This window comes from Pipistrellus hanaki (genome assembly GCF_964339955.1).
Source record: "Pipistrellus hanaki genome assembly, chromosome: 1".
Taxonomy (NCBI): Eukaryota; Metazoa; Chordata; class Mammalia; order Chiroptera; family Vespertilionidae; genus Pipistrellus; species Pipistrellus hanaki.
The window spans coordinates 148,151,328-148,174,267 of record NC_140503.1 but is presented as its reverse complement, the minus strand read 5'-3'; the positions used below and the strand labels follow the sequence as shown (position 1 = coordinate 148,174,267).

Genomic DNA, 22,940 nt, shown 5'->3' with positions numbered 1-22,940 from the left:
GCCTCCTGCACAAGCTCCGATCAGGGTTCAGACTGGGGAGGAGCCTGCAACCCAGGTACATGCCCTTGACCAAAATTGAACACAGGGCCCTTGGGTCCGCAGGCCAAAACTCTAGCCACTGAACCAAATCGGCTAGGGCAGTGGTCAGCAAACTCATTAGTCAACAGAGCCAAATATCAACAGTACAACCGTTAAAATTTCTTTTGAGAGCCCCATTTTTTAAAATTAAACTTCTTCTAACACCACTTCTTTAAAGTAGACTCATCCAGGCCGTGGTATTTTGTGGAAGAAACACACTCAAGGGGCCAAAGAGCTGTATGTGGCTGGCGAGCCGCAGTTTGCCGACCACGGGGCTAGGGCTACACACTGATTTTATAAAGAACACTAGAAGCTCAGTGCGTGAAATTCCCCAGTCCTGCCCACCCGCGTGTACCTCACTGCACTGGTCTTTGATCGTTATGGCATTAGGACCAAAGACCTTTAATAATATAGATAAAACATAACATACCCAGAGTTCAATTTCTTAATGTCTATTCTACTGAATTTTAACTCAAACATTTTTTAGGTGCTATGCCATTTAAAAATTACATTAGCAGCAACTGTAATTGAAATATGTCATATTTATTCCTACCTGAGAACTCCATCTATTTGGTCTTTGGTGTAGCCTTTTCCATCACCACTACCAGTCGTGTTGTCCTTTGTGCAGTTAGGCTTGCTTTGATCAGCACTACCTGATGGTTTTCGGCAATGAGGACTATTCCCAGCTGTGCTTCCATTTTTCATAATTATTTCCAATAGGGCTGTAGAGAGATACAAAAAACACTATGTCTGTTTATGGCACATACACATTATAACTTCTTGAGAAGTTATAAAGTTGATGAATTAAGAATCATTTACTCCATAAAAAATTCTCCATAGCGTCTTTTTAGAGAGCAAGTGTTCCTAATGTATTTAATTGTTCACAGAACACTGATCACAATTTAGAACAACAAGAAATTAAAGCTAATAGCTCAAAATTACTATCATTGTAACTTATGGGACTTTTATTTGTCATATTATGATAAAACTGAGGAATACCAAAGAAAAAGTAGTTGATAAGATTATCTACAAAGAAACATAAATTAGACTTCCTATTTCTTCAACAGCAAAAATGGCAACTAATAGACACTGAAATATCTTCAAAATGCTCAGAAAGAATAACTTTCAACTCAAGTTCTACACCAATTTTCTAAAAAATGCAGATTAGAAACATTTTCAAATAAACAAGACCAAAAATTTTACTTTTAAGATTTCTAAAGGGTATATATATATATATATACACACACACATTTATGTATATATATATTTATATACATATTATATGTGTATATATGTATGTGTATATATATGTATGTATATGTATGTATACACACACACACACACACACACACACACACACACACTAGAGGCCCAGTGCATGAAATTCATGTGTGTGTGGGGGGAGGCTCCCATAGCCCAGACTGTACACTCCAACAGGGGACCCCTTAGGGTAGGGGTGTCGAACTCAATCAGAGAAGGGGCCAAAATCTAAAATCCAGCTTAAATTGCGGGCCGAATGGTTTACTGAACAGTCATAAACTGACAATGTCATAAACTGACAGCGGAGTGCAGTGATGACAGCGCGGTGCGGGCCACATTGCAAGGCCTGGCGGGCTGGATTTGGCCCGCGGGCCTTGTGTTTGACACATGTGCCTTAGGGGATATCCCCAAGATCGAGCCTAAACCAGCATGCCTGGTGGGCATGCCTCTCACAATCTAGGACCACTGGATTGTAACTGCTCACCTGCCTGCCTGCCTGATCGCCCTTAACTGTTCCCCTGCCAACCTCGTTGCCCCCAACTGTCCCCCCCTGCCAGCCTGGTTGCCCCATACTACTCCCCCCCAGCTGGCCTGGTCACACCCAACTGCCACCCCCCTGCCGGCCTGGTTGCCCCCAACTTCCCCCTCTGCTGGCCTGGTCACCCCATGCAGCCTGCTGTTCAGTTGTTTGGTCGTCCCTCACTAACCCTCCTGCCAGCCTTGACGCCCCATGCAGCCATCCATCCAGTTGTTTTGGTTGTGACAGCCCCTGGCTTTTTATATATTTGGATATTAGAAAGACAAAAAATGCTTCTAGACAGGCTGTAGAAAGAAATGGTGAGCAAATACTTTGATAAATGTATAAGTAAATCTAAGCACTAAGTGTATAAAATAATAAGTTATTTCTAGAATTTGATATAAATATTGATGGGTCATAAAAGAGAAGGTAGAGAGAATATATAAAATAAAAGATTGGCCACATACATACTCATAATCATTAAGATGTGAAGGTGACAGGGACTGATAACACTATTCCCTCTCCTATGAATTCTTGAAACTTTCCATAAGTTAAAACTATACATTAAAAAAAATCATGCTACTTCACACCTACTAGGATATAATTAAAAAAATGGACAATAAAAAGTGTTGGCAAGGATATGGAAAACCTGGAATCCTAATATACTGTTGGTGAGAATGTAAAATTTGAAAAATAATTTGTTTGTTCTTTAAAAGACTAAACATATAATTACCATTTGACCCAACAATCCTATCCATGGGTATATACCTAAGAGAAATTAAAACATACATCTACACAAAAACTGGTTCACAAATGTTCATAACATCATTGTTGATAGTGAGGGGTGGGTGGGAATGGAAACAATCCAATGTCCATCAGCTGATAAATAAAATGCAATATTCCCAGACAATGGAATATTGTTTGACAATGAAAATATATGAACTACTGATATACAGTGCAACATAGATACACCTTGAAAACATGCTAAGTGAAAAAGTCACTAAAGACCATATTGCATGATTTCATATATATGAAATATATAGGACAGGGGGATTTACAGAGATAGAAAATAGATTAGTTATTGTCAAGAGCTAGTGGGACCCTAGCTGGTTTGGCTCAATGGATAGAGCATCAGCCTGCAGACTGAAAGGTCCTGGGTTTGATTCCAGTCAAAGGCACATGCCCGGGTTGCAGGCTCAATCCCCAGTAGGGGTCATGTAGGAGACAGTCGATCAAGATTCTCTCTCATCATTTATGTTTCTTTATCTTCCCCTCCCTTCCTCTATATCAATAAAAATATGTTTTCAAAAAATGAGCTAGTGGGAAGTGAAGGGTGGAATTAGGGAGAAATGAGTGATTGCTAATGTGCATGGGGTTTCCTTTTGAGGTAAATAAAATGTTCTAAAAGTGATTGTTGTAATGGTTACTTAACTCTGTGAATATACTAAAACCTACTAAATGGTATATTTTAAGAGAATTATCCTATCAAATAAAGAGGGACTATGCTAATTGACCATCAGGCCCTCACAAAGATGGTTCTCAAAGGGAGAGCGCCGCTCCTGGCTGGGCTCCAGGCTGGCGAGTGCAGCTGTGGTGGCAGGAGCCTTTTTAACCTCCGCAGCAGCAGTAAGGATGTCTGATTGCTGGTTTAGGCCTGCTCCCCACAGGCCTAAGCCATCAGTTGGACATCCCCCAAGGGCTCCTGGTTGTGAGAGGGTGCAGACTAGGCTGAGGGAATCCCACGCCTAGTGTATGAATTTTTGTGCACTGGGCCTCTAGTCTACACTAATAAAAAGAGAAACATGCAAATTAACCATCACTCCACTACGCCAAGCCATGCCCACCAGCCAATCAGGAGTGAGTATGCAAATTAACCCAACCAAGATGGTGTCCAGCCACAGAGCTGGAGCAAGCAGGAGAATTGGGTTGGCCCAGAAATGAAGGAAGCCAAGCTTCCTGCCTGCCCTGCTCTCCTGCTCAGGCCAGTGCTGTAGCTTGGGCAGGACTCCCCTCCCCCCCTCCTCCGGCTCTGATCAAGCCCCTGCCATGGTTTGGGCAGGGCCATTGGCTCTGCTCAAGCCTCCGATATGGCTTGTGCAGGGCCCACCCAGGTCCACTCTGGCCTTGCTCAAGCTTTTGCCACTCCGCCACCGGCCGCTCAGTGCCAAAACCCATAGGCCATGAATGGCTAGGGGCATTCTGGGACCCTGGCCGCCCAAGGCCTACATGTGGGCCTACAGGCTCTGCGTGGCCTGGATCCCAAGAATGTTCCTGGAACCCAGGCCGCTAGGAGCCTGTGTATGCAAATTAACCTGCCATCTTTGTTAGGTTAATTTACATATTTACTCCTTATTTTCTGGTGGGCATTGCAGAGGTATGGCCAATTTGCATCTTTCTTTTTTATTAGTGTAGCTAATAGGGTGGGCAAACATAGGCTTACAGTTGCTAGCATGCAAAATTTTATTTTTATATTTTTATTTATTAATTGTTGTATTATTTGTATTACAACTATAAACCTATGTTTGCCTACTCCTATATATATATATATATATATATATATATATATATATATATGTGAAAACTTCTTTCTACCATATTTTCCCCTAGCTAATGCATTTAAGAGGTCACCAAAGACATAAGAAATTGTGTTTTTATAACAATCTAGTAGTAGATGGTACCGAAAGGCTCCTAATTAGACAACAATTTATTAGTTATTAACAAGGTAAGGATAATATATACAGGGTGTCCCCCCAAAATGGATACACACTATAAAGGCAGTTTATTAAAACACCAGAGGCCCGGTGCACAAACATGCACAGGTGGGGGTCCCTCGGCGTGGCCGGTGATTGGGGCCATCTTGCCCAGGCCTAACTGGGGCCAACTGGGGCCAGCTTACTGGAGGTACTGTAAAAGGTTGGCTGGCTGGCAGGGAGGGACCGTGGAAGATTGGCCGGCCAGGGGAGGTTGGCTGTGGGAGTGCACTGATCGCCAGGGGCAGCTCCTGTTTTGAGCGTCTGCCCTCTGGTGGTCAGAGCACATTATAGTGACTGGTCAACCAGTTATTTCGTCATAATGGTTGCTTAGGATTTTACATATATAAATATTTCATTTCATTATGTAATAGAATCTACAGCTATCAACTGTTACAGTGTGCATACGTTTTTGGAGGGACATGTTGTAGTATATAGAATGTTTTTAACTGCAGTTTCTTATTTACAAACACAATGTTAACTTTGATATCAGAAGTCTGCACAGTCCATGAGGTAGTGGTTTACAACTTTTAAATACGAAAAATTTTATGAGAATTCAAGAAGTAGGCTGTGACAGCAACTTAAAATTTAAATCTCTGCAAATTCCCTTATAAAAACAGAGCAATTAAATAGCAAAATCAAAACCTTATGCAAAATATTTCAAAATACAAGAAGGTGGGAACATCCCACCAATAGATCTATGTGGTTAGTACAAAGAAGAGGACAGTAATAGGGCATATGATTTTCGACAGAACAGAAGAACTCCAAAATTACCAACAGGGATTCTATATATTGCATAGTAGGCAAAATTGAGAAAAGTATATAAAAAGGAATGTGTTCTTCTCACTACAATAGAATGTGAGTGAAGGGGTTCATAATAAACTCTTTAGGGCATAGAACCCTTCAGTCACTGCAAACTCTCAAAACTAAACTCTCAAAGCTCTCTTCTAGAACAAAGCAACACTGAAGAGAAACTACAGGGAAAAGGCCCCAGACTGAAGAGGACAGTGGCAATAGGAAAAAGGAAAAGAGAAACTCTAGGTAACATTGGGAAGGAGAAAGGAGTGAGGAGTTCTTACATAATAAGGTGAAATATTTTCAACCATTACACAAAAAGAAGAAGGGTGTCTGTGTATTTAGAATGGCTAACTACATATAAAAATGTGTAAAAAAAAAAAAATGAAAGAAATAAAATCTGAAACAAAGTTATTATAAGAAAAAAGAGAATAAGAACAAAATTCACTGAAAGCATACCACAAAGATTTGCTGAAAAACAGGTAAATACTATAACCTACTACTTCAAACCAAGCTGAAGACTTTAAGAAATTAGACATAATACAAATAACATAAATTAGAATTAGGACAACCTCCAAAAGTACCTTTCTATAAGAAATAAAAATCAATTTAAAAAGAATAAATTAGAAGAAACAGGGAGTTATAAACACAACAGATACTATGTTACTAAAAGAAGTAAAACTCTTTTTAAAAGACAAAAATTAAAAAGAAAATGGAAAATAATTAAGATAATTAAAGAAGATTCAACATACATACAAAAGAATCCTGATGAAGAAAAACAAAATTTATATAACCATAATTGGAGAACATGTTTCTGATATAAAAACAGAAACATCTGAAGCCATATAGTGAAAAGGCAAATCACATACCTAAGAATACTAACCCAGATTAATGAACACCAAGCTATATTCTAATAAAATTACTGAACTTCTATGTAAAAATATCAACTGACTTGTAAAGGAAAGAATAATAAGATTGTTATCAGATTTGGCTCATCAAAAAGTACTTGTACAAAACAACATAGATAGCCAAAGAAAGAAAACTGGAGCCAAGGACTTTATATCTACCTACCTATAAGCACTAAGACGACAGATGAACTGTTTTCAATATTTCAGAACTTAGCATAATTCCTATAGGCCCTTCCTGGAAACCTATCAGTTGACAAGCTTCAGGATTCCAAAATAATTAGAGATACATGGGACTGATGGGGAGAATTAAATGTATAGTTATCTACAAAGATAGGACTAAATGATGATTAAAAGAGAGCGCAGATAGTATGTAATGGTATGTTCTGATACTGTAAATAAGTTGAAATATTTTTTAAATGGTAGTCTTACACTTTCTTTTTCCTTGAAAAAAAATTATTGGCTTTCTCTACTCTTCCCTTCACTTTTTTTTTTTTTGGCAGCTGAGCTGAGGCCTGGACCAAGGAATGAGTTATAGCCAAAAACAAGGCTGAGTTTGATAGGGTCTGTACCAATGGTTCAAGGAGGCAACTAATTATAAACAGAAGAAATTGAATAAGTAACTGAAGATAACAGGAGCCACATTTCTTATTGTCAGAGAATGGATTACAAATATGGAAATGGAGCAGGCTAGAATGAACTCTGTGGTGAACTAAAAAGGGAGGTGTATAAGTCTCATACAGATATAAAAATTAACATAGATTAAATTACTATATATATATATATATATATATATATATATATTCCTAATACAAACACAAACAACACAGAGATATACATACACATACACAGACAGATATGTATACATATAGATATTTCCCAGCTCTGTCTCCTGAAGAGACCTGGGGGCATTCCTGTCCCAATGAGCTTATCTAGTGTTTATATCTAGACTGGTCAACCGGTCATTCAGTCATAATGGTCACTTAGGCTTTTACATATATCTATATTTATATATCTATCTATCTACAGATATATAGATATATATATACATATATATATAGATATATATAAACACACACACACACGTGTGTGTGTGTGTGTGTGTGTGTGTGTGTATATGTGTGTGTGCATATATACATATACATATACATAGATATATATATTTATCTGTTTCCAAGTACCATTGTCCACTAAAAAGAATCAGGGCTCCTTAGAGAAACAAGTGATTCCCAAAATAGCAAATAAAGTGGGGCTGAAAAATCTTTTGTGCCATAAAGTAGAGATGCTGAAAGAATGATGAGGACATGTCAAAAGACACTGCTCCTACTGACTAAATCTGAGCATCAAAAGAAATAATGATAGTAATGGATTAAATAGAAATTCATAAACCCATACTAATAAATTGAATAGGTTGAATGCCAACTAATTAATTGTAGAAAGAATGATGGAATTAGCAACCATGAGCAATTTACCTAGGAAAGAATCATCAATGAATGCTAAAGGGAGTTGGTGAAAATGTATTATGAAAGAGAGCATTTACATAGTCTCAAAGTATTTTCCCACAAAATACTTATTAATTATAAAGTGAAAGAAAAGTAAGTCTAAAGTGGAGAAACTTGGCATCACCAATTTAATCAAGTGATCCAAGTTTATCTCACCAGTAAGTACCAAATCAACATAACGTGTTCCCTTACATTACACTAAGAAACATCACTTCTATGGTATTTCTGCCAAAAATTTATATGTGTAAATGTCAGAGGCAAATTGAGGGACAAACTAAAGAAAGAAAAGAGAAAAGCTGTATTTGGAGAATAAAACATGCCCATAAATGCAACTTGTATCCTTTTTGCTATCCAAGATATAACTGAAAAAACTGGTGGAATTTGGATGAAGTACATGCATTAATTTCATGAATCTGATGGTTATGTTGAGAGTGCCCTTGTCTTAGAAAATATACGCTGAATTATTTAAGGTTAATAGGACATCATGTTTACAACTTACTCTTAGTTCAGGAAAAAAATATAATACGAACAATTGTGTGTGGGAGGGGCGGGGGGGGGGTGATACCAGGGAGGGAGAAGTCCATGATAAAGCAAATGTGGCAAAATTTTACCCAATAGAAAGCCTGAGCAATATAAAAGTCTGTACTCTTCTGTGACTTTTCTCTAAATTTGAAATTATTTCAAAATTTTAAAAAAATATAAAATGGGGAGGGAAATGGAGTATAAGCAAAGACAATTTAACGGTTTTCAATAATTTGTTAGTAGGTAGTGGTGGTAATATTACTCTGAAACTTTTATCTATGTGATGTGGCATAAAGCAGATAAATAATTATGACATATCTACCATGTACCATGGCCTTGAGAAACAATTACTACTATGGAAGAAATTATTTCTGTACACTGAAAAAGCCCAGAAACAATAAATAATTTAGTATCCACGGCACTCTTAATGCCAGATTGTGATGCTGAAACCCCATTTTTCCACTAAAAGAAACTACAACTTTTTGGAAATATGACTTTTTCCAATTTCTAGTACAGGAAATGTACTAGAGGAACTTGAAACAATACTATACTGAAGGGCAAGGTAACTAGTACTAAAAACCACTGAGAGTGTGTCCAGTACTCCGCAACTAACCTAAAGGGGATCCCACTGCTTTTGGAAAATAGAAAGAACCAACTCCTTTTCTTGAAAACTGATCAAGGCAATCAAGCACTTATCCCACCTTTCCTATGTGAATTGCACCACTGTGCAACTCTAAGACAGATAAAGGGGAAGTGTCTCTTTATAGCAGTATTTCAGCTAAATAAATTATTTTTTCAAAATTGTGAAGCCAGATATGAAAGTGATTACATGTGTTTAGTATTTACAGGTAGCCATGAAGTTCCCTTGCATGCTAGTTAGAAGTTATCTGTACATTCCCTTTCATTCTTAGCACAAACATGTGTTTTGGATACCTTCTATGTTAATAACTACATGCTGAAGACTGCACTAAAGTAGTATCATATAGTTGTTTTAGATTTTCAACAGCAATTACGATACTGAAAAATTTTCTGCAATTTCACACATAAGGATTCTGCTTAACAATGACTGTGTTATACATGTGCTCACACCAAACACTAGTTACACAGAGTTAAAATTTGCACAAGTTCCATTACCTCTGGGTCTCAATATCCATTTCTGTCATCTTAAAAATGGAATCAGCAAGGTTTCCTGTATTAGTAATCACTGGAACCACTGCCTGAGAAGGTAATATAATTTAGTTCAAGTACTGCCAGAATTTTTAGCACATTGGATTTTCCTGATTTATTAAATGTGTTAGCTATCACATGAAATCTCATTTACAATAATGTGCAGTATTACCAACGTTGGTTGGGCAAATACAGTGATTATGAACCAAATTACATTTACTTTTGGTTTAAACTATTCAGCCTTATTTTATGCATTCACTTTCTTGACATACTGCTTTGACTGGGGTTTAATGTAATATGCATTAAGTATACTTGATATTAAGAACCAGTGAAAGGCCCGGCAAGCATGGCTGAGTGGTTGAGTGTTGACCTATGAACCAGGAGGTCAAGGTTTGATTCCTGGTCAGAGCACATGCCCAGGCTGTGGACTTGATCCTAAGTGTGGGGCATGCAAGAGGCAGCCAATCAATGACTCTCTCTCATCACTGATGTTTCTCTCTCTCTCTCCTTCTTCTTTCCTCTTTCAAACAAATAAAAATATATTTTAAAGCAAAGAACCAGTGAAAAGTAAATACAATATTTACCCTTTGCACTCTGCTGTCCCCTCTCAGGGGACATCGGAATTCTAGCATATCACTCGGATGTCCCCTCTCAGGGGGGACATTGCAGTTTATTAGTGATTACGGGGAATTGAGTTAATTCAACTCACGTGTCCGCCGCAAAGTAGCATCGAGTAGCTGATAGCCAATGTCCAGAATGGTTCAGAGTGCAAAGGGTTAAAATGTTTTTGTGCATAATCCAGAAATGAAAAACTTCTGGTCTGCTTTTTATTTTTAATTTTTGCATTTTATAAACATAATTTTGGGTCCAGTAAGCAGATATCTCTACAAATAAAACTGGATGAGCAACATGTATGGCCCCTGGGTCCTCCTTCCCTCCTTTAGTCTCAACCTCTTGACAATCTCCTGCATTCACTGAAAAATGGGCCTCATTCTAGACCCAACTGTCACCCAGTATGTGAAATCTTTATTTTAGATTAAAATTATTTATTTTAACATTGTTAAAACACCAGGATTGCAAACAGAATAACATTAACAAAAACTCATCATCTAGATTTAACAAATAATTGGGTCATATTTGCTCTAAATTTTTTAATGAAATAAATATTACAGAAATATTTGAAACCTCCTTTGTTCCCATCTAAAATCTCATTTTTCTCCCTCACTCCTAAGATAATTATATTTCTAGAGGTGACAGTATATTCTCATTCAGAATTTATACTTTTACTACATACATGTATATTATTTTACATCTTAAAATGTGCATATATTGTGTGGCGTAAGGACTGAAAACTAGATCTATGTAAGAGACTAAAGGGGCCAGAAAGCCCAAGCTTCTATTAAAAAATTGCATATAACATAGGTAGGTTTAGATATAAGCAGGAAAAGATGAACTGAGATTTTAGTAAAAAGTTAGGGGATAATTAAATACTCATTTATAAGAAATAACCCTGCAAAGAATATCTAAAGGATTAATTGAAAGAGCAAAATTTCAAAATTTTAGAAGAAAAAAATTATGATATAACAGTAGAAATTGATTTCTTAAACCAAGTACAAAATGCACAAAACACAGAAGAAAATATTGCAAAGTTTATATTAAAATTGGAAACATTTGTATGAAAACACACCATAAAAAAGGGAGAAAGACTAGTTATGATTTTAAAAAAGCATTTGCTACACATACATCAATAAAGGATGAGTATTCACAATACGGAATAGTCCTACACGCTAGTAAGAAAGAAGTAAAAAATATAGTAGGAATTAATGAACAAATGACTTAAATAGGCAAGTCATAGAAGAGGAAGGTGGAATGGCCAATAAACAAAAGAAAAACATTCAAATAAATTAAAACAAAATTTTAACGTTCTTCATCTTGGAGCATGTAAAATGTAAAAGCCTGACAATTTAAAAGTGTTGGAAAGAAAAGGGAAAATTATATTGCCACTTGCAAAATAATTAGCCCATCTCTAGAGAAACAGGAATTCATACACGTGTGACTCAGTTATTCCACTTTTAGATTAGACCCTAGAAAAACACTGGCATATGTGTTCATGAAGATATTCACAAGGATATGTATTGTTTTATAGGAAAATTATAAATAACCTACCCATGGGGCAATGGATAAGTTGTGCCATTTCCTTATTACTGAATTCTGTACAATAGCAAAAGGGAATGAATTCACATTCATTTAAAATTAAAAATAAAATAACAGAACCCAAAATAAAGCAAGTTACTCAAAGGTCTGTTTTTTTGTTTTGTTTTGTTTTTTAATATATTTTATTGATTTTGTACAGAGAGGAAGGGAGAGAGATAGAGAGTTAGAAACATCGATGAGAGTCATCGATCAGCTGCCTCTTGCACACCCCCCACTGGGGATGTGCCCGCAACCAAGGTACATGCCCTTGACTGGAATCGAACCAGGGACCTTTCAGTCCCCAAGCCGACGCTCTATCCACTGAGCCAAACCGATCTCGGCTCAAAGATCTGTTTTTATTTAATAATTTTATGTCACACACCTATTCTACATCAGGTCCATTATTAGCAGAATCTAAAATAAGAACACATAATTTGAAAAACAAATTTTGGGCGCCCCCCCCCCCCCTATAAACTAGAAGTGACGTTTATTTGTGTGATTACAAAATTAATGTGGCTCAAATGTTTCTCCCTCAAAAGTAAAATAAAGTTTATTTTTTAAATAAATAAATATAGTTTAAGAAACAAATGTAATTTACTTCTGTTGCTGACCTTATTTTTCCAGAATGTTTACATTTCTTATGTAGTAGGTTCTGAGTATGTATATTAATCCTTTTCAACTGAACACATAATATGAAAATATATGAAAGCTGTAAATTTGTTTCACTTAGATGTTCACTGCAATAAATAAATTGTAAAATAATATTCTTAACTAAAAACATAGAAAACAACAATATCCCAGATCCATCTGAAGATCAAGTTTTTCCTCAAGGAAAACTCTTGCCAATTTTTAAAAGTGTTTTATCAATCAGACTTCTCACCCAGCAAAAATGAAAGGTACAGATTCTAGAATTTAGTTTCATATCTTCCCATTCACTGTATAAGATTAATGAACATTGAAATGCAATGTTTTCTTTTGTGCATCTTACTATGAAAACACTGAGTCAAATTCTGAGTTACAAGGGTATGTGTGTGTATGTGTGTTTTTGTTTGGTTGGTTTTTAAAAAATATTATTTTATTGATTTCAGAGAGGAAGGGAGAGGGAGAGACAGACAGAAACATCAATTATGAGAGAGAATCACCAATTGGCCGCCTCCTGCAGGCTCCTTACTGGGGCACATGCCCTTGAGGAGTATGGAACCTGAGACCCTTTAGTCTCCAGGCCAATGCTCCATACACTGAGCCAAACCCGTTAGGGCTCTGAGGTATAAGGGTTTGATGGTAGTGGAGAATAAGTAAAATTCAGGAATAAAAATACAAAATTTCATTTTAACCAGTGGCTTCAATTTCCTTCTACACTAAACATTTTACCAGGAGCTTACAGAAGTGTTCTAGACCTTTCCCTCCTCTTAAATCTTAAATTATTCCAATCAACATCTTCTGAAAATATTCACTGTAAAATATACTTTGCTAAGTATTTACACATAAGTAGACAAGGCTTAGATAAACTAAGTAACTTGTCCCTAGTTACAAAGTTGTCAGAGGCAAAGTCTGTATCTAAACTAAGGTTTTCAGACTACTCCACAACTGTATACTATCACTTATTTGGTAATTACATCCGCTGCCTTAGAATACATTGTAATATTTTACATTTCTTAATTTTTCCTATGTTCATGTCTTTAAGAGCAACAATTGTTTTGTGCTTTAATATCTTACAGTATCCCTTTAGTTTATTGATTCAACTTGCTTGTATGACAGAAGAATGCCAGACTTATAAGTTTAAAATTTTTCAGGGCCTTACACTTGTAAAATAAAAATGATACCAAAATAATAGAGTGCTTACTGTGAATGCTTTCCATGTATTAACTCATTTAATCTTCATAACAGCTCTATGAAATCAGTACATTATTGTCCCATTTTGCAGAGGAAAAAGCTAAAGGCTAGAGGGTTTCTCTAACTTGCCCAAGATTTAGGTTACAAGTTAGTAGGTGGAGGAACTAGGTTTCAAAAGACAGGACATTGTCTCAGGTGGTTACTTGCTTAAAGTTCAAACTGTCCCTTTAGGACTAGATAGTGACTAAATGAAATGTATTCATACTGTAGGGAGAATTTAAAAAATTAACTCTGGGCACTGATTTCTTAGATACAACATCAAAAGCAGACAATAAAAGCAAAAATAGACCAATGGGACTACACCAAACTTAAAAATTCTTGTGCATAAAAGGACACAATCATGAAACACAATCTACAGACTAGGGGGGAAAGTTGCAAATCATGTATCTGATAAGGAGTTAATGTCCAGATTTTATTTTATTTTTTAATTAATTTATTTTTTAAATATATTTTTATTGATTTTTTACAGAGGGGAAAGGAGAGAGCTAGAGAGCTAGAAATGTCGATGAGAGAGAAACACAGACCAGCTGCCTCTTGCACACCCCCTACCGAGGATGTGCCCACAACCAACGTACATGCCCCTGACTGGAATCGAACCTGGGACCTTTCAGTCCGCAGACCGACGCTCTACCACTTTCGGCAATATCCAGATTTTATGAAGAAGTCCTACAACTAAAAAAATAGCCCAATTAAAAAATGGGCAAACATCTTGAGCAAACATCTTTCTAAAGATTATATACAAATAGCCAACAAGCACATAAAAATATGTTCAAAACCACTAATCATAAGATAAATGCAAATCAAAACCACCGTGAGTTATCACCTCACACTGGTCAGGACGGTTACTATAAAACAACAATAAAAAACAAGTAAATAGAAAACAACAAGTGTTGATGAAGATGTGGAGAAAATGGAACTCTGGTGCCCTGGTGGTGGGAATATGTAAAATGGTGCAACTTCTGTGGAAAACAGTGTAACAGTCCCCCCAAAAGTAAAAATAGTACTTTCAATATAGTCCAGCAATTCCCTTTCTGCATATATTCCCAAAAGAATTGAAAGCTGGACCACAAAGAGGTATCTGCACACCCATGCTCACAGTGGCATTATTCACAATAGCCAAAATATAAAAACCAGTCTAGGTGTCTATTGACAAATAAGAGGATAATGAAAATGTGGCATACACAGGCAATGGAATATTGTGCAACTTTCAAAAAGGAAATCCTACTACATGCTACGGCATAGATGAACCTGAAGGGCATCATACTAAGTTAAATAAACCAGTTAAAAAAAGACATGCCCTTGTTTTGCTCAACTTCATTTTGTTATAAGGTTGATGAGATGCCATAGGAACTTAATTTTTTTAAAAGATTTTTTCCCCTTTTTTTCTTTTGTTTTAGAGAGAAAGAGGGAGAGAAACATCAATGTGAGAGAGAAAAATTAATCAGCTGCCTCTCGGACATCTTCTAATTAGATCAAACCTGAAACTTGGCATGTGCCAAGGGAATGGAACCAGGAACCTTTAGGGGCCCTGGACTACATCCAACCACTGAGCCACAACAGCCAGGGCAGGAACTTAACTTTTGTTTATATTAATTAGCCTGTGGCAAATATGCTTTCATTATACATCCTTTTGGTTAAAATTGCAGAACATATGGACTATATTAAGTGAAGAATTGATATATATAATTCCACTTGTATAAAGTATTTAAAGTGGTCACATTTCAAAAGAAAATAGAATGGGGGTTGCCAGAGGATGGAGGGTAGGGAAAATGGAAAGCTGTTTAACTGGTATAGAGTTTCAGTTCTGTAAGATGGAAAATTCTGAAGATTTGTTGCACCACAGGTGAAAATCATTAACAGTGCTAAACTTCACACTGAAAAATGGTTAAAAAGGTAAATATTAAGTGTTTTTTGCCAAATTAAAAAAATATATTAACTCTTTTCTTTCACTTCCCTTTCCCATCCTCTCTGTTATAGTATTCAATAGTGATATAATGAAAGGGCAGAGAAAAACAAAAGAATACAAATGCTTCAACAATGTAGAAACTAAGAACTAAGAGAACTCCACATACTCATTATTAATTTTCTTCTTAACCTGGAAATACCTAAGTCTCCAGTGAAATATTATCCTACTAAAGGCCTGGTGCACGTAATGTATGCATGGGTCCCTAGGCCTGGTGGGTGATCAGGGCCGATCTGGGCCTTCGGGATGCCAGCTGGGGCCTGCCTTCGTTCCACGCCGCCCCCTGGTGAACTCCTGTGGGGACAATTTGCATATATCTATATATCTATATATACACTAGTAATCCAGCACATGAAATTTGTGCAAATTAAAGGGGGGTTAATTAGAGAAAATAATTTAATATTGCTATTTGCCCTTTCTCTATAAATGTCAGAGATTAAAGAAAATTCGTAAAATGTATATGAAAGCCTTCCTCCTGTCAGAGTCTGGGGCATGCCACGGGACCCAGAGTCAAGTCCCTGCCTACCCACATGCAACTCAAAATCGCATGAGACCCAGACCTGGTCTGTCCTCCCCCAACCTCCTTCCCCACCACCACCAATTGGGCTAGATCCAGACACAGCCAGTCCCACCCTTGTCAAGCCCTGCCGGGCAGGGGACGTAGTCTCAGGTCCCAGGTCCCCAGACCAAGGCGGTGAGCATGCCTTGAGGTCCTCCGGCAAGCACCACCAGGCAGGGTGGCACAGCCTCAGGTCCCCTGGCCCAGCACCGGGAGGGGGAGGTGGGCGCAGCCTCAGGTCCCCCATCAAGCCCCATTGGGTGGGGGCGTGGCCGAGTTCCCCAGACCCAGCACTGGGGGTGCACCTTGAGGTCCCCTGTTAAGCCCTGCTGGGGGGGGGGGGGGGGCACAGTCTGAAGTCTTCTATCAAGCCCCACCTGGTGAGTGGAGCGGCCGGAGGTCCCCCGCCCTGGTGCTGGGACAGGGAGAGCAACCTGAGGACCTTAGCCCAGCACTAGGACAGGAATTGCACCTTGAGGTCCCCTGTCAAGCCATGCTGGGGGGCACGGCCTGAGATCCCCTGTCAAGCCCCGTGGGGGCGGGAGAGAGCATAGCCTCAGATCCCTGCTGATTGCTTGTTAAAGCTCCTTATGGGAACTTGGCCTCCATCTTTGTGATGGAGTCATGGTCAATTAGCATATTCCCTCTTTATTAGATAGGCCTAAAGGCCCAGTGCAGGAAATTTGTACCCGGGGTGGGGGGTCCCTCAACCCAGCCTGGACCCTCTCCAATCTGAGACTCCTCATAGGATGTCCAATTGCCTGTTTCGGCCTGACCCTGGGACATCCCTCTCAATCTGGGCCCGCTGGCTCCTATCTGCTCACCTGCCTGCATGCCTGATCACCTCTAACTGCCCCCCCCCCCCCCCTGCAGGCTTGGTCAGCCCTAATTGCGCCTCCACCAGCCTGGTTGCCCACAACTGCTGCCCTGCTCTCCCCTAACTCCCCCCCCCCTCCCGTCTCTTGCCCCTTCCCCCACGCCCCCGCCCGCCCGCCACCCTGGTCGCCCCTCACTGCCCCCCTCTGCCCTACTGGTCACCCCTCACTACCTCCCCCTCCCCCCAAGGCCAGCCTGGTGGCCCCCAACAGCCTGCTGTTCGGTTGTTACTGTGAGGGCATTGTGACCAATTTGCATGTTAACCTTTTATTAGTATAGATTGCAAGGCACTATAGCGTAGTGGTTAAATGCCTTTTGGAGCTAGAAAGCACAAGAACTAGTCTGACTTTGCTACTAATTACTATGTAGCCTTGTAGATATTCTCATTCATTCATTTGTTCATTCACCCATCCACCCATCCATCCATCAAAAAGATAGTCTGTTTCCATATGGGTAAACCTGTTCAAATGAATCCTGTACCTCTACATAGACTTGTTCTGAGGAGTAAATGAAGTAATTCATACAAAACACTAGGCACATGGGCTGGCACTTTGTAAGTGCTCAATAAACCTCGCTATTATTAGCACTGCAAAGTCATGAACAGGGTGAATTCATCTAAGAGTCCAGTACTCTGTTCCTTAGCGTTCTTGTCAAATTTGTGGCTAATTATGGTGTCAGCAAATCAAACACTATGTTGCAAATTATTACTGACACTTTAGCGTTCTTGTCAAATTTGTGCTCCTCCTAAAGCAACTCCCTCCCAGGGAAAAGCAATGTCATCTCAGGTGTTAGAAAACGTTTGCTTTGGGAACAATGTTTTGGCCAGAGATGCTGGAACCTGAGACTTGAGGTCCCAGCTCCTGGCACTTCACTGAGGGTCCAGGCCTCCTTTGGGGGGAGGGTGGGGAGGGAGAGAGGGCCGCACACCCCGCCTGGAAATAAAGCCCACTCTGGGGAGGCGAGGTGGGGACCTGACCAGTCTCCCAGGGACATTCTCCTGGTGGAATGGAACCCGCAGCTCTCGCCTGTCAGCTGCCAGCGGGCACCTCGCAGGCCATCCAGGCCAGTGCCCAGCGGGCCGGTTGGCCCGGGCGGCAGGGTGTCGGGAAGCTCCTCCCGGTGTCCCCGGGGGGCCGGGCGGACGCGGGGCCGGTGGGGGCAGGGCAGGCCGGGGTCGGGCCTCCGGAGCGGAGGGGAGCAGAGGGTAAGGGGGGAGGGACGCCGCGGGCTCACCGCGGGCCGAGGGCAGCGGGTACAGCTTCTGGGCCTTCTGCAGGAAGCGCTGGGCCTTCTCGCGGTCGCCGGCGTTCAGCGCCTCCCGGGCGATGTCCACACATTTCTCCGCCTCGTCCCGGTTCCCCTCCATGGCTGGCGGCGCGTCTTCCGTTTCCTCCGGAGCGCGGACCGGGCGGAAGCCGCCGCGGCGGCCGAGGAGGCGAGCCGGCGGGCGGGGGCGTGCGGGGCGGGGCGGAGCGCGGCGGGCGCACCGGCGCGCAGCCCCGCCTCCTCCGGCGGCTCCCGCCCCCCGCCCCGCGGGCCGCCCGGCGCGAGCCCGTCTCCCGGCGCCGGCCCCGGGCGCCCGAGCCCCCGCGGCGTCTGCGCGCGGCGCCCACCAGCTCCGGGCCGGCTCCCCGAGGGGCGGAGGGGCCCCGGGGCCGCGCTGCGCGCCCGCCCTCCCCCGCCGGCCGCAGCCCGCTGTCTGGGCGGCCGGGGGGAACGGAGGACGGGCGGTGGGGATGGTTTTCAGAAAATTCCCAGAGGCCGGGCCCCGCCTCCGGCCGCAGCCCGGGAGGGCGCGGTCAGGTGACACCGGCTGTCAGGCCTGACGCAGCGCTTCCGGAGCAGGTGGAGAGCGCACAGCGAGCAGGTTGGAACCTAACTGCGGGGCTGGTTTTACCTGCCTTATTTCAGGACAGACCATTCCCCCTGACCCAGATCCCATTGAATTGTCTGATAGGATGCCAGTGAGGTTCAAAGCCAACTGTGTGCAATGATTCTGGTCTTATCCCGAATTTTCTTATGCCCCAAACAGGAGGAAACCGCTTTGTGGGAATGTAGTACTGTCACTGAAGAAAGGTACCATTGCCAGGGAATGTTGTTCTCCTGGGGGAGGGGCCGACTCACTGTTTGGGAATCATAACCCAAATTTTAAAAGGTTGAGACAACTTGCCAGAAACAAAAGGTCAAAACAACCGACTCAACTCGATCACAAAATAACCATTTTTACAATGTTCACTCAAGCTATTGTTACCCTTGTTGGAAATACCAGAATCCCGACAAGTCCCAATTCCCTTCTGTAAAATGTAATAGTATTCCCGAAAGATGTTACCAAGTATCAAATAATTCAGCTTCCTATATTGTGCAGCACAGAAAACATTATCTGAGGCCGGAATTTAAAGCTCCTTTTGTGAAGGTAGCCAAATACAGGATTTGCCTCCCCGCCCCCTCACCTCACCTCCCCGCCCCCAGTCCAGTCCACCACAGCAATCCTGCACCAGGGCAGTGCTGTCAGATACAGCAAGGTTGGCCAATATGCAGACTGAGATGAACAAAGAGCCTAAAAAACTTGTCCCATTCCAGTTCCTGCCAAAGTTTTTAAATCTTTAATAGCTAATTACACAATTTACAGTTTGGCCTGCTGTTTATATAGAAAATTAAGTTGAATTTCTGGCGAAGATATATGCTTAGATTACCGATGGATGAATACCTATTCAAAAGGAAGGCGACTGATTCTATTACAATGACGCACATTTAAAAAACACAACTTGTTTGGGATATGACCTTTATTGAGCTTATCCACCGGAGTGGAAATAATGTCTGTACAAAACCAAATGTTTGTTACTATAACTTCTGCATCACAATTAAAATCCAAACAGTTTTTTAAAAACAGTCAACTCAATCAAAACCCACTACTTCAGAATCAATAGCTTCTTTGAAGCCACAGTAACACTTAAATATGGTTAAGACTCGAATGCAGAAATTTGGTTGGTTGGAAAGCTAATTAAACTTCCAACTTGCTCAAATAGAATTACAAAAAGGCAAAATTGTGTTTTTCACAGAGATACAGTCCACTGGAATCACCAACACTGGACAGCTGTTCAGAGTACTTAGAGTCCTGAGATAATATGAAATCCAGGCAGCCTTTAGACAGTCTTCTGTTGTCCTTTCTTCCCAATCAGAGATTTGTGGATGTGTGGAATAACACCTAGGAGAGGGACAGGGATTAATTCTAGTTTTTAATACACATTTAGAGAATTGCACTATACTTAAACCAGAAGAGTTGTTAAACTTGACAGATGTCTTTCAAAGTGACAGTTCAAGTATGCAAAGTAAAAACTCATTAAGTTATTCCACATCAATATTCATGATGGAACCATACTGTACCATCAGTGAAATTTTGCTCTGGGGTCCTCTTTTAGATTAGAAATTACTAATGGGGATTTTTAAAAAGCTAAGAATTATTTTCCCTAAAGGAATTTGAAGTAAAAAAATCTTAGAATTCACATACCACCACCAGCAATTGTAGCCTTGATGAGAGAATCCAATTCTTCATCTCCACGAATAGCAAGTTGCAAATGACGAGGGGTAATACGCTTTACCTTTAAGTCTTTTGATGCATTTCCTGCCAATTCAAGTACCTACAAGGCAAAGACTCATCAATTTTCTCCCAATGGTTCTTTAAGGCCAAGATCCAGAACAGAACACACCTTCACGAACATATACGTCTAGCAATTGTCTCCCTCCTCTCCCCATCACTACCTGAGTGTCAAAATGGCCTGAGCTATAAAGGGGGCACGCAATTTTATTTCCAAGAGCAGCTCCAGCTCAGTAGGATCTCTTCATGACCACCAGCTCCCTCTAGCGTTCGCAGAGGCTCCTCGCAGCCTTTAGGGCCTGGGAGTTTTCTTGCATCACTTTCCTCCTTCCCTCTCGCCACCTACCGCTCCCCCCCACCCCTCCCCCCCTCAGCCAACCATTCCCAGATTATAGGCGTGCACCCACAGTTACCTCTGCGGTGAGGTACTCCAGAATGGCTGCGCTGTACACGGCAGCGGTGGCGCCTACACGTCCATGACTGGTCGTCCTAGATTTCAGGTGCCGATGAATACGGCCCACTGGAAACTTAACATTTTCAAGCAAAAACAAATGCACAAGAGATATGAATCAAAGATGCTAAAAATAAATAAATAAATAAAATCAAACGCGCGCCAAAGCAAGGAGCAAGGACGCTGGTGCAGCACCGGGGTCCGTTTCCCCACCCCCTCCCCGCCCCGTATCGACACACGTGATCGCCCCCCCCCCCGATATTTATCCAATCCGCAAAACAAGTCGCAACACCGCATCACCCACGCACAGACACGACACGCTCATCCAGAAGCAATGATGCGCAAGAAAAAGGATCGGGAGACGCCACGATCCCCCCCAAGCTGCAACCGAGCCGCCACTGACCTGCAAGCCGGCCCTCTGCGAGCGGGAAACCGCCTTTGTCTTGGCCTTTCCGGAGTCCTTCCCAGCCTTACCGCCAGCCTACGGCGCGCACACGCCCGCCGGCGAGGGAAGGGGGGACAGAGAATATAGGATTACTGGGGCGGCGCGCCCCTCCCCCACCGCGGCGCGGCCCGCTCCATCCAGCGTTCCCGCCCCCCCCCCCCCCCCGCCCCGCCGCCGGGGTCTCCGGCCGCCGCGCGCCGCCGGGCGATCCCGCCCGCACGCCCCCCGCTGCGCGCCCGCCCGCCCGCCGCGGCCGCGCGCCCCCGCCCGCCCGTTCGCGCCCGCGGCTCCCCGGCGGCGCCGCGCGCGCCACTCAACCGTCGCCGCCCGCCGCGGGATCGGAGGCTGCCGGCTCGCCCCCGGCACCATCGCCTGCCCCCCCGGCTTCCCCAAATACTGTCTCCGCGCGTCCCCAACCGCCGCCGCTTCACCCCCAGCTCCGTGTGTTCCCCTCTCCTCCGGTGTAAAAAAATAAACAACAAAAAAAAAAACCCGCGGAGCCTCCGAGCGCCCCCGCGAAGTTTACCATTTCGAATCCTGCCGAAGCCCGAGCGAGCGAGGCAGAGAAAGGAGCAGTCAGACGCCCGGCGCGATCCCGCCGCCTACTCCCTCGCACCGCGATTCAAACTGCGCCGTCTCCCGCCTTCCCCGCTCCCTTTATACCGCAGAATGTTCCCTCATCCGGGCACTCGGATCGCTCATCCCACCAATGGCTGCCTCCCGCCCTCGGGACGCGTCCTTGAGGCTCCAGCCAATGAGCAGGCGCCGGGACGGGTGGCGGGGCGGGCGCTCGGCAGCTCGGGCCGCTATTGGGACGCGGGGAGAGGAGGGGGGAGACGGGAGCGATGGGAACCGGGGAGAAGAAGGGCACGGCGGCGGGAGGCAGAAACTGAGCGAGCTGCTGCGCTGCGGGATCGAGGGCAGCCGGCGATGGCGGTCACGTGTCTGGGAGGAGGAGCGCAGAGGCTTTGGGGGAGGAGCACCGCAGCAGCGCCCCCTGGTTGCCTAGCCGGGTTCTGGCCGCTGCATGAAGTTGCCTTCGGGTCTAAGGCGCCCTCCTTCCTGTTCCCCCCGACACACGCTCCCCTCCCCCAGCGCGTCGCCGGCGGAGACCCGCTGGCCTACATCCTTCTTCCGGGGCACCCGCCTCCCCACCCCGCTATCTATCATCCATCCCTGAGGTTCGTTTGACTGACAGCGCTAATGCGTCCCGCCTCCTCCGCCAACCACAGCCCCTGTGAAGATTTTGCATTTCTTTACCGCGGCGACTGATGAGGACCCTGCACCCCCACTTCCTTTGCAGCGGTGTCTCCCACCTCTTCCCTTCTCACCACTTTGGAAACTCCCCAGGGGATCACTGCACGGGGACAAATGGTGCAGCAAAGCAGCCTCGCTGGATACAAGAGACCTTTTGGTCTGTGCACACAGAGGGCTTGGAGTGAGGTGCTATTCTTTTCTTTAATCAAGTC

General features: G+C 42.8%; 2 protein-coding genes across 3 annotated transcripts in view; both read right to left on the bottom strand.

Moving 5' to 3' along the window:
• The window catches only part of DNAJB14 (DnaJ heat shock protein family (Hsp40) member B14), a 43,686-nt gene extending 25,191 nt beyond the window's left edge, over positions 1–18,495 (bottom strand). The window contains exons 1-2 of one of the 2 annotated variants that reach the window (XM_084884485.1): positions 18,214–18,495; positions 632–800 (exon numbers count right to left, since the gene is read on the bottom strand). In XM_084884485.1, coding sequence (XP_084740611.1) covers positions 632–800; positions 18,214–18,346 — 302 coding nt within the window. In that variant the 5' untranslated portion in view covers positions 18,347–18,495. The remainder of the gene's footprint in view (positions 1–631; positions 801–18,213) is intronic. The other variant, XM_084884486.1, reaches the window with a different exon arrangement.
• Positions 18,496–19,745: 1,250 nt separating this feature from the next.
• On the bottom strand, positions 19,746–22,418 carry H2AZ1 (H2A.Z variant histone 1). The gene is made up of 5 exons (XM_084886108.1): positions 21,998–22,418; positions 21,430–21,507; positions 20,989–21,102; positions 20,489–20,618; positions 19,746–20,185 (listed from the first exon to the last, which is right to left on the bottom strand). The coding sequence occupies exons 1-5, from the start codon at positions 21,998–22,000 to the stop codon at positions 20,124–20,126; spliced, it is 387 nt and encodes a 128-aa protein (XP_084742234.1). The 5' UTR covers positions 22,001–22,418; the 3' UTR covers positions 19,746–20,123.
• Between the last annotated feature and the right edge of the window lie 522 nt (positions 22,419–22,940).

Excerpts from the sequence above, each read along its gene's own strand:
- H2AZ1 (XM_084886108.1), bottom strand. Across the intron at positions 21,103-21,429 it reads CGCAGAGGGCCGGCTTGCAG|TTTCCAGTGGGCCGTATTCA; the intron begins GTCAGTGGCGGC and ends GAAAATGTTAAG. Across the intron at positions 20,186-20,488 it reads GGCTACAATTGCTGGTGGTG|GTGTTATTCCACACATCCAC; the intron begins GTATGTGAATTC and ends TCCCTCTCCTAG.